Consider the following 11729-nt stretch of genomic DNA (forward strand, 5'->3'; position numbering starts at 1 on the left):
CTTCTTGGTTATTTTCCCTGTTCAGACGAGACGTTATTTTACTTTTTACTTCCTGCATTTATTTGATAACTTTAGTTACTAGTTACTTTGCAGATTACATGCTACTTCAGGTTAAAGCACACAGTAGCACATTTTTAAATCAAGTTATTTCATCACAATCTGATTCTGTTTAAAAACACAGATCCCACAAATCTGAATATCAGATGTGATAATAGGATAATAATACTTTGTGCTTTTGATCCTGAAGAACATTTATTATCAGATAGATGAAGACTTTTACTCAAGTGCTTCTCATATCGGTGACTTTCACCAGTATACACTTGATATATTAACACGATATCTTTACTTTTACTCAAGTGCGACTTTTGGTAGTTTTTACAACACTTCCAAATACTCCGATGATATTTCTGTATGGGATTACAGTGTTTTTGGTTGGTAAAGAGTGAATACGTGCTCGTTGGTGGAGGTGACACCCAGCGGTTGGATCGGGGTCAATTAATATCCAATTAATCTTGTAAAAAGTGAGTTCATCAGCAGAGAGAGGAGCAGAGCGGCGTCTCTCCAGGCAGCAACTAATGACAGAATGAGGTCCGAGGAGAACTTTGTCACTGTCAGAGAAATAAAAGTCATAAAGTTTCATTGATTCAGTCTCATCAAACGTTCAACTCATTTATTCACATTTTGGAAATTTCAACAGTGAATCACTGCAGAGATGGACTCAGTTGTTACTCCATCTTGTGAGACAAAAGTTGTTTTCTTTTTTACCTTGTCACACACACACACACACACACACACACACCAGGTGATTAAGTCAACCAGCTCCAGGTGTGTCAGCCCGTCACACAGCTGCACTGAGGTTTCATTAGACCACATGAGAAAGAAGGAGGGAGTTACTGTATTTTTTTGGTTTTGACTCTTTTAGCATCTGATGTGTGTGAAGTTTCTGCTGCTGAACAAGCTGCTGCTTCATACACACATTTAGACATATGTACATATATATATGTTCCTTATTTATTATCGTGGTAGAAACCCCAGCTGAGTTCTCTCCAGAGCTCCAGCAGCAAATCTGTTTGCTGAAGTCGTCTGACCTCCAGGCTGTCCTGTTAGTTTTATGTCGTTTTTTGTTTTTCTATAACAGTAGGATCACCCTACACGTGTTTTATTCTCTGTAGAGGTTTTTAACAGTGCAGGTTTGTTGAGATAAAGGTCAGAGAGTGTGTGTGCAGTCATGAAGGAGGAGATCGCTGCTGCTGTGTTCTTCGTGGCTCGGCTGGTGAAGAGATATGGATGTGTGGGTAATGAAGGCAGGGAGCGCTTTGCTGCTGCGCTCACCTCCGTTCTGTTCGAGAACTACAGGAACCACTGGCACCCGAACGCACCCACCAAGGGACAGGCCTACAGGTCGGTGCACGTCATCTGGTTCGTCTGTCTCCGTCAGATATCAGAAACACTTTGTTTATGTAGTTTTAAAAAAGAAAATTAAACTCAGAATTTTCATATTAACAATATTAATGAGACAATAATACAAACTCAGAATGATGTACTCTTCAACAAAACAACAGACTGCTCCTTTAATGCTGCTGTAAGATAATGATTTCCCTCTCAGGGTCAATAACTCATCTACTTATAAAAATACTTATACTGCCTTCACTTTCAGTTCTAGTCCAGAAACTGTCTCTTAACGGGCTGCATGTTGTCCAGAGTAACAGACACCGGATGGAGATTTGGCTTCAGCTTGTTTTTAAGATGAAGTTTGTTTTGGTTGTTTGTCCTCCTGAGACGCTGCGTCCTCATGGGGTCATTACATTTTGGGGTTTCTGCACTTTATACTTCATTCTGCTTAACTTAGACCTGTTGTCCTCATCCGGTTTCTGTCATCTAGTGGCAACAAACAATTCATCTGTGCAAAACCAAGATGGCTGCCATCTCAGCCAAGACCTTCTGCAGCCAATCCAGAGAGAAAAGTGGAAAAGGTCCAAAACCTGATCAGATTTTCTGGTTGGAACTTGTTAATTTATGCTAAATAACATTTGTAGTTTGATATATTAGAAATGGTAACAAGCTAAGATGAATCTGCAGAGAAGGTCCTCGTTTGAGGAGTGAAGGGAAGCTTGGGAAGAAACCAGCAGTTCACAAGAGTACAAACAGTTTCTACATGTGTACAATTTAGTCTATATTGATTTTTATTTTGTGATGCAAGCATTTCTCTGTGGAGAGCAGAAAGACTGAATGTAAGACAAAAACACTGAGGTGAGGGGATCTGTCTGCTGCTGCTGAGGAACAACTAGGATCAAGATGATGAAAGACAGTTTTATACTTTGTTGCACTGACTTTATGATGTTAAACGGCAAAATAAACCCATCGTCCTCTTTTTATAAGGACATTTTTTTCTTCCTGTTCAAAGATGATGCTTCGCTTTTATACTTATCAAGTCCTTCTAATCCCAAAAAGTTAAGAGAAATTAAAAATGCTCACCAAACAGGAGCATTGGTACATTTTTAAAATGTTGTTTCTGAATATTCATGTTACTCATTACATTTTTGTTGCCGAGCAACACAAATGACATTTATTCAGTTGTATTTTATTGGCTTTGAGGCCGAGATCTGACACAGAAATGTAAAACTCTGGACAAAAACCTGTCAAATCAAACCAAAGCTAGTCCTCTACAGAGAGCACGAGAGCAAAATCTACATTTTCAATAAGACTTGGTGCTGATCGTCCCGCTGTGTTTCAGGTGTCTGCGGATGAACCGTGTGCGGCTGCAGGACCCGGTGCTGCAGCAGGCCTGCGAGCGGAGCGCCGTGCGGTACGAGGACCTGGGCTTTCCACAGGAGCTGACAGTGTGGGTCGACCCCGGGGAGGTGTCCTGCAGGTCGGTCATCAGACTTGGTGTTGAATAGTACTTCATTCAGAACCAAAACGCTCCCACTGGTTCTGAAGGCAAAAATGTTTTAATGTCCACAAAATTGAGAGTAAACTTTAAACTGGACACACTCACTCACTTTAACCTCACTGTTGTATTAATGCTTCCAACCCTGCAATGACTGAATTAAAGAGATTCTGGTCACATTTCAGTTTACTGACTGATTTACTAGCCTAGCTTTGTTTTAGCTTAGTTAACTTAGCTTAGCTTACCTGTGACTTCCTGGACTCGTTGCCTCACAGCGACCAAAGACTTGAGGATCTCTGCTCCTGAGCAAGAAATAGTTCCAGCTTCTAATGCGCTGTGAAACCACAACTTGCAGTTTTTTACATTTGTTTGTGTCCAGATTAAACATAAGAGATGACGTATGTAAAACGAATGAACTGCACTTTAAATGTATTTATTAAAGCGTCGCGTTGAGAGAGGTTGGCTGTTTCTCACTGCTTCCAGTCTTCATGCTAAGCTAATCAATTGCTAGCTCTAGTTTCACATTGAGGGTTCAGACGTGTAACTTTTGAACATGCACTCAGAGCGAACGCTGAATCAATGAAAAGTGTTTGATTGTAGTCTTCGTCTCCTGCATCATTTAAAGAGGTAACGTACTGGGTTGTTTTTTTGGTTTTAAGGTTGTTGGTCTGTCTCGGTTGATGTTTGTTTGTTTGTTTGTTTGTTTGTTTGTTTGTTTTCCCTGCAGGTACGGTGAACACAGCACTCCGTTCTGTGTCACGGTGGTGAACAGCGGTCGTCGTGCAGATGGTGAATTTTCCCGTCGCATTCATGACGCGGTGGAGCGGGCGAGCCTGGAGGTCCAATCGGGAAGCTCCTCAGACGAGGAGGAGGACGGGGGCGGAGACAACAGCATGAGCAGCAGCAGCCTATCGTCTCTCTGCTCTGTTCCGATCGCACCAACCAACCCTGAGCCCAAAACCATCCCGACCGTCAGCAACCCCAACAGTGTCTACAGGGTGGGTCACACAGCAGGGACGTGTTTATATGAACTAAAACCAGGACTCTTTGTTCTTGTGTCTGAAGCTTCTATTTGTACTGGGTTAGAATTACTTGTGGACCTCCAGTGATTTGTAATAATTGTTGAGGACGTCTGTGATTTTATTCTCGTGTGAATCTCTCATGTCTGTAATTTGTCCACCACATATTACCAACTATATTTAGCTAAACACAGAAGAGCATGCAACAAAGAGCATCCACTGAAAGTTCCCACTGACACTCGTATTGTAACTAAGGATCCCGACAGATGAACCTCGTCTTTGAACGACACCAGAGCTGCTGATTGTTGCAACACTGGAAAGACAAACCAACATGTTTATCGTTAACTTTGTTTTTCTGTCACGTGTGAATGAAGTTGGTTTTATGATAAAATTACTGTTTCTGCAAATGGAGCCTGGTGGTTTTGGCAATAGGGTCTTTATTCTGCCTCTGGAGGAATCCTCTTCATAATGTTGTCAGACAATCTGAACCTGTCGGCTGTAAAACCAAAAAGCTAACTGTCCCTGTAATAGTCATTAAAGACACAAACATGAGATCTCAGCAGCCAGGTTACCTTTTAAACCAGCAGGGTTTGGTAGTTACAGAAGCTTTGCTGTTTCAGTCTGTTTCCTCTGACCTTCCTCCTCCTCTCCTCAGTTCAGTGAGTTTTCTCCCGGTGCTCCTCAGACCTGGCTCAGGGAGAAGCGGAAGGCCTTCGCTGGGGAGGCGTTCCCACCTCACGCTCCTCCAGCCGGAGGGCCGACCTCCCAGTTCTCCGGCCAGAAAAGCTTCAAGCCCTATCGACCCTCGTTCACCTTCGCCGGGCCTCGTGTCGACAAGTACCACTGGGTCAGCAAATCCCGATCCTAGAGCGAGCCGAGCCTTCAGCCTAGAACCACAATCGGGTTCCTGCTCAGGACGGCGGCCCTGAAGCCGGGTCGAAGCACTACAGACCCTGTTGGCAGGGAAAAAAAGAGTTTCAGGACAGTTTATGCATCTTTAAAGGATGAGAGTTTATAACTGTTACATGGTTTAAAGTGTCAATGATTTAAAGTAATGCTGTTTAAGCATGTTTTTAATCTTTGAAATATTCAAGTATTTTAAGTAATTGTTCCTTCTAAATGTGCTTTTAAACTATAAGATTAAAGTAAGTGTGAATAAAGTAACATTGAAAAGAAATGAATGCGTCTGTGTCGGCTCTGCCGCTCGTTCTGAAGCGTTTCCTCTTTCACTTCGTCACCAGGAGGCGAGCACGGACAAACGCTCTCATACTATATAAATAAAGTTATTATTATTATTATTATTATTATTATACTGGCACCATTCAAGTAAAGTGTGGCAACATCCGCCCGAGGGTTAGACGGATCATCTGGGTTGATATTCAGCATTTTTTCCGATTATCGTATTGGTGATTTTTCTGTCAGATTCCCAAATTTTTAAAAAAAAAAATTTTTAAATGTCTACTTTGGCTCTGGTGCAACATCCCCTCACATGTTCCACCCACAACATTGTCTGATTAATAGTCTATTAACTCTGAATAATCTGAATCTGCAAAGTAAAATGATCAAGTAAATGTAGTGGGGAGGAAGTATGAAGTAGCAGAGAAGGTAAAGTACCTGGAAATTGTACTTAAGAACAGTACTTGTATTGTTTATTTCATCACTGGTCATTGTGTTTGAGCTGAAAACTGTTGGTTCCAGTGGTCGACTGTGGTCCTGCAACATTAAATCCCTGCAGCCAATCAAGCCTTTTCTAAAGTACGGACAATAAAGAGACCAGTGGACACATCCCAATGTAAAGTCCAAGACGAGCAGGAGGAGCTCTTCAGTGCCCCGTTTTCTTCTTTTGTTCAATAATCCACTTCAGTCATGCATGAATACTGTAAACTGAGCTCAGTGTGGAGGCTGTGTGTGGTGGTGGTGGTGGTGGTGGTTGTACTGGTAGTGTAGTTAGTGATTGGTGTGTAAGAACAATCAGCTAACAACACTGCCTACACAGCAACCCCAATCAGGAATCCGTGGCACTTAATGTCAAATAAGAGGCTCCTTGAAGCAACAGCTCGACCTTTTGGGAATTAAAATGTGCTTTCTGGGAGGACTTAATGGAGAAGATTGATACTGCTCTCGTGTCTGGTAAATACAAGGATGCAGCCAGTTAGCTTAGCTTAGCACAAAGACTTGAAACAGAGGGAAACGGCTAGCGTGGCTCTGTCAGAAAGAAACTAAATTACAGCAGCACCTTTTGAAGCCCACTGGAGAACATGTTATGTCTTGTTCGATTCATTCACACCAAAACCGAAGTGCAGAAACAATTTGTTGTTTGTGTACCGGACTACTTCCTGGATATGAGCTGTTGCCAAGCAACCAGCTAAGAGTTACCAGGAAGTTACCAGTCCAGAAAACTTTTCCTGAAGATTTTGTGATGTTTTATTTGACTTATTGTTTTGCTATGAGAACAAACACAAACGTTTAGTGGAAATAAACGTATAAAACAGAAAAAAAAAAAATAAATGTCTGAAATAAAAGTGAAAACAAAAAAAACAACCTTTTAAGTAACTCACCAAACCCTCCAGGGTGCCCAGACTGGGCTGTAAGACATTAGCAGCATTATTTTCCTCCAACTTTAATAAATTAAGTCAGTGTTCATTTGTTAAAGAATATATTTATTGAGAAAAAAAATATTTGTACATGCACAATACACGGTTTGTCTTTTCTTTATGACACTGACTTTTTCACATAACCAGTAAAGATTTAAAGAATATAAATTAATCAGAATCAGAAATACTTTATTATCCCCAGGGGAAATAATAATTAAATAATAAATAATTACAGTGTTAGTCAGAAATAATAAAGTTTACCAGTGAGGCAGCCCTTCTCCAGCCAATGAGCTTCAGATTTTATTCCTGTTTTGACGTCATCTCACTCTGATGGTCGTGATGCTGAATCTCACTGGAGCGAAGACGAGGAAGCAGAACTCTGATTGGCTGCTCGACGGCTCCAACACCTGAACCCTCAGATCTGTGACGGCTCGGCTATTCCTTTCTCCAGTATGGTTGGATTAACAAAAACAACCTGAAATATGTTTGCAGTCATGTGAAATGTCTGCAGTGAACTGTCAGTGCTGTCCTGTACTCAATGAGTGTGTGTGTGTGTGTGGATGAGTGATCTTACCTGCAGTCGCTGCAGATCTCACCGCTCTGTTGAGAAGTGACCACTGCTGGAGAAACACAACTGTCTCCACAGCTACGCTTTAGTGTGTGTGTGTGTGTGTGTGTGTGTGTGTGCGTGTGTGTGTGTGTGTGTGTGCCCATATCTCAGGTCATGCCTCGACTTGCCCCTGGCTGGCAGGTAGAGTTGATGTTGCCGGGGTGAAGCAGTCAGTGGCTGCAGTAAACACTCTGAGCTCCAGGATTTGCAGGTTTTGCTGAGTTTCACGTGACAGATGTATGAATGTCAGTCCGACAGAATCTGGTGCAGCTTCATCTCTGTTACAAACTCTGAACCCACATCTTCTGTTGCATTCAGGGCAACGATTCACACGAAAAGTTGGACGACGAGCGAGAGACAGAGTGATATTAAAAATGTGATTGCAGAGGTCGAGATAGTCTGACTTTTATTATTATTAAAAATAATAATAATAATAATAATAACTTGTCTTGTAAAGTCCAAAGTGACAATAAAGAGAATAAACGATTAAAAACATTTAGCAGTAACAAGGGCGGTCGCAGGTCTGACCTCCAGGGGGAGGCTGCTCCACAGTTTAGTGCCATGATGGCAGAAAGCTGCTTCATCGGATGTTTTGTTGAATACTTTTGGATCTTGTGAAAGAAATAAGTTAAGTTTTCAGTTCATTAAGTTTAGCCCTGATAATAAGTTCTTAAACCTTAATAAGATCCTTCCTGAGCCACAGAAATAAACTCTTCTCAGTGGAGGAGATGCAGTAAAGTACCAGAGGTTCGTGTGACGGATCCAGTCATGACAGCAGTGATTCAGGACAAGTTGATGATCTCTGGGTGCAACTTGAGCTGAGATTTAACGTTTAGAAATTGGATGGTTCTTGGATGGTTTACGCGAGAACACTCCTAAGCTGCTGCAGGATCAACTTCATTACACGTCATCGTCCTGTACTAAGGTGCAATATGAGGTGTGGATGAGTCCATGAAAAAGAAGTAACTGTGGTAGTAACAGGTTTTATTACTGCACGGTAGCACGAGTACAAATCACCCTTTTCTAACTTTTAGGATCAACCACTCCAGCAGATAGTTACTTCTATGGAGAGAATTTTGTTCCTTTATTATTCAATCAAATACAATAGATTTGAAACCAAAAAAGAGATTTGAGAGCAAAAGAGAGTAAGTGGCAATCAAATTTTTTTTTTTTGAGATCGAAACAGAACAGGTTGCAATTAAAAAAAAAATATGAGAGAGCATATTTCTTCAACTTCAATCAAAACTCAAAAACATTTTGCTTATAAATCAGCCCTCTTTGCTTTCAAGTTAAAAGCCTTTGCTTGCAGATCAGTCCTCTTTGTCCTCTTTGTCCTCTTTGTCCTCTTTGGTTGCAAATTCTAAAGTTTTGCTTGCGAATTCAACTGCACTTGATGGGCGGGGCCTACGCTGGTGGATGAGGGAAGAGTTTCTATTGGCTGGTTTGACCTGGCTCCAGCGCCAGCTACGCCTTCCGCATTACACCCACTTCCCCCTTGTGCTGTGCTGCTTGGAGGTAAGTTGATAGCCTGTTGCTCTTGAAACGTTTCCCATAAGTAATGAATTGCGCTATATATTGTTGGCTACAGCCTGCTGTACATTCACAACAACAACAACAACAACAACAACAAGAAGTAATGAATTATAATGCCCTGCTGCTGCAAGCACACTGATTAGCAGCATCATGGTTGTCTCTGCTAGTCACGGCCTGAGCAGAGCAGCCTAATGAGTGAGTGAATTACTAAACTACCGCTGAACGCGGTGCCAGTTTCACTGTGTAGCGGGCTGCTGCTACTCCTCCCGGCTCCGTTCTCACTACAGCTGTTCTAATGTCAACAAACACACGAATAATTTAACAAATTCACGCACATATTTCTAACCAGCCAGCATTACTGGTCTGTACAGGAGCAGCTGCGTCAGACGGTCCGACTTCAATGACACTGAATGATGCTTTTGACCTCCGAGATGTAGAATGTGTAGGCTACAGGAGAGAAACGCACATTTCAGCACCACTGATCTGTTTGTTGACATTTGAACAGCTGTAGTGAGAACGGAGCCGGGAGGAGTTTAGTTGAGGTAGTTTAGTAATCCACGGTAGTACTGTTGTGTAGGAACCGTGACGTGTTGGCACCGCAGTACCATGCAACACTACATGTTTAAATCACAGCCCTACGTTGTATCCGCCTCCCTGTAATTCACTCACTCATTAGGCTGCTCTGCTCAGGCCGTGACTAGCAGAGACAGCCATGATGCTGCTAATGCTTGCAGCAGCAGGGCATTATAATTCATTACTTGTTGTTGTTGTTGTTGTTGTTGTTGTGAATGTACGGCAGGCTGTAGCTAACGATATATAGCGCAATTCATTACTTATGGGAAACGTTTCAAGAGCATCAGGCTATCAACTTACCTCCCAGTAGAGCTTAGATCAGGCCCGACCCTACTCGAGCCCGGCCTGGCCCGGCCCGACACATTAACTGTAATTATGAGCCCGAGCCCGATTTAAACCCGACAATTTTTTAATACGTGGCGTAACAGTCAGAGTTATTCAATGTAGCCTCCTTTTGTTTAGTGGGTGATGTAACCTGTACGATGAAGAAGAGCAGGTGTACTTCCGCTCCCCGTGAGGATGCTGCTGACAGAGAGAAGACTCCCCATTTTATTTAGTAAAGTGTTGGTGCAAGAACCTCGGCCTGGATCGTTTGCATGTATGCTTGTAACATCTAGTGCCGTAGAGACCTGGCATGGTGTGGTCAGTATTATGAATAAAAGTGCCGTGTGGAAACCCCCACATGCTGCCTGCCGTCTCTTGAGTAACCGGAAGCACCGCACTAAAGTGGACTATCACCTTCACCAGCCTACGTTACAGTGGGCTGTTATAACTGACGTTCTCAACTACAACTCCCAGGTGTTTGAACTACAGAAGTCTGTTTACAATCATCTTAATGAATAATGCAACAAGGACGAAGCATGTACACTGCGTTGTTTGTTTATTCATAACGGAATGGATCGCAAATGAAAAAAGCAATGATTATATATAAAAAAAAAAACAAAACACAAATGCTGGCCCGAGGATAGTGGTGGGAAATAAGTCCGGGCTCGGGCTCGGGCAGAGAATCTAAACTCTACCTCCAAGCAGCACAGCACAAGGGGGAAGTGGGTGTAATGCGGAAGGCGTAGCTGGCGCTGGAGCCAGGTCAAACCAGCCAATAGAAACTCTTCACTCATCCACCAGCGTAGGCCCCGCCCATCAAGTGCAGTTGAATTCGCAAGCAAAACTTTAGAATTTGCAACCAAAGAGGACAAAGAGGACAAAGAGGACTGATCTGCAAGCAAAGGCTTTTAACTTGAAAGCAAAGAGGGCTGATTTATAAGCAAAATGGTTTTGAGTTTTGATTGAAGTTGAAGAAATATGCTCTCTCATATTTTTTTTTCAATTGCAACCTGTTCTGTTTCGATCTCAAAAAAAAAAAATTTGATTGCCACTTACTCTCTTTTGCTCTCAAATCTCTTTTTTGGTTTCAAATCTATTGTATTTGATTGAATAATAAAGGAACATAATTCTCTCCATATACTTCCCCTTTCTTTCTTCTTCGCTCACTATCTCGCAGTGCCCCCTTGTGGCAGAAGGTGAACACAACATGTCAACATCGAACAACTGAATTGTGTTTAAACATCCATCACTGTAGCTACAGTTAGCTCAGTTAGCTGTGCAGCTGCAACACAATACACAGACATCTTTGACATAATGTCAGTTATTTCTTCACATTCTGTTGATAATTTTGTTTTAATTTTTTCAAATAAAATCCTTACATATTGCAGCTTTACAATAACAACTGCAGATTTTCCCATCTCAACATGCTGCAGCTTGTTTTCTTTCTTTCTTTGCATTTCTTTCTTTCTTTTAGCAGTTGCATGTAAATGACTTGCTGGATCTCTTTACATGTGACTTTGTGATGAATGTAGAGTTAAAAACACCTGTTTATAATCTGATAGGATCACATTTCAGTCGTGTTGGATGCTCTGACTGCAGGCTGTGCTTTCTATGTGCTAACTGAAAGAAAAGTAAAGTGTGTAAAGAGCCAGAGATGATCTGGAGTTGTAATCAGGGCGTCACAGCTTCTGCCAGAGGTGCTTACAGTCTAATGGAGGATGATTATTAGCCCTTTACGCATTTTCTTCTGTTAAAAGTATTTTTTAGGTTTTTTTTTATTGCACAAAACATCCTGAGTAAAACTGTACATGCTGTTCATCTAACAGTGCCATCAGTGTCCATGTGTCTGCTGCAGATGTTACTGAGAGAGGAACTGCGCAGACACATGAAACACCGCACTGAACAATTGTTATTTCGCTTTTGAACGTTTCTGATCGATATTTTCTTATTCGCCGAGCATAACAACCGCATCTGTCACCGCATCAACACACCGCACACAATGGGGCATCGATTAAAAGCCATTTTCGTTTCGTCTCAAACGCTGAGAGGACCGGAAGCAGGAAGGACCTCTGGCTGCTGTATTTGTTTGTCATCAGTGCGACATCCCATCAGCCAATAGCGTGACGTCTTTATTCGCGCACTAGTCCGATTCGTCCAATCACAGACGCCCTCTTTAAGACGTCCCC

The 11729-nt window shown here is 42.1% G+C and overlaps 1 protein-coding gene across 2 annotated transcripts; it reads left to right on the top strand.

Moving 5' to 3' along the window:
* The first annotated feature begins 856 nt into the window (after positions 1-856).
* On the top strand, positions 857-5086 carry btg4 (B-cell translocation gene 4). Of its 2 annotated transcripts, none has more exons than XM_084374578.1 (4): positions 857-1401; positions 2735-2872; positions 3618-3888; positions 4595-5086. In XM_084374578.1, exons 1-4 carry the CDS (start codon positions 1229-1231, stop codon positions 4775-4777), a joined length of 765 nt encoding a protein of 254 aa, XP_084230704.1. In that variant the 5' UTR covers positions 857-1228; the 3' UTR covers positions 4778-5086. The 2 variants fall into 2 exon arrangements, with proteins under 2 accessions (XP_084230704.1, XP_084230703.1); XM_084374577.1 differs by having other exon boundaries at positions 863-1401; positions 4565-5086.
* The last annotated feature ends 6643 nt before the right edge of the window (positions 5087-11729 follow it).

The sequence above is a fragment of the Pagrus pagrus genome (assembly GCF_965226575.1).
Source record: "Pagrus pagrus genome assembly, chromosome: 14".
NCBI lineage: Eukaryota > Metazoa > Chordata > Actinopteri > Spariformes > Sparidae > Pagrus > Pagrus pagrus.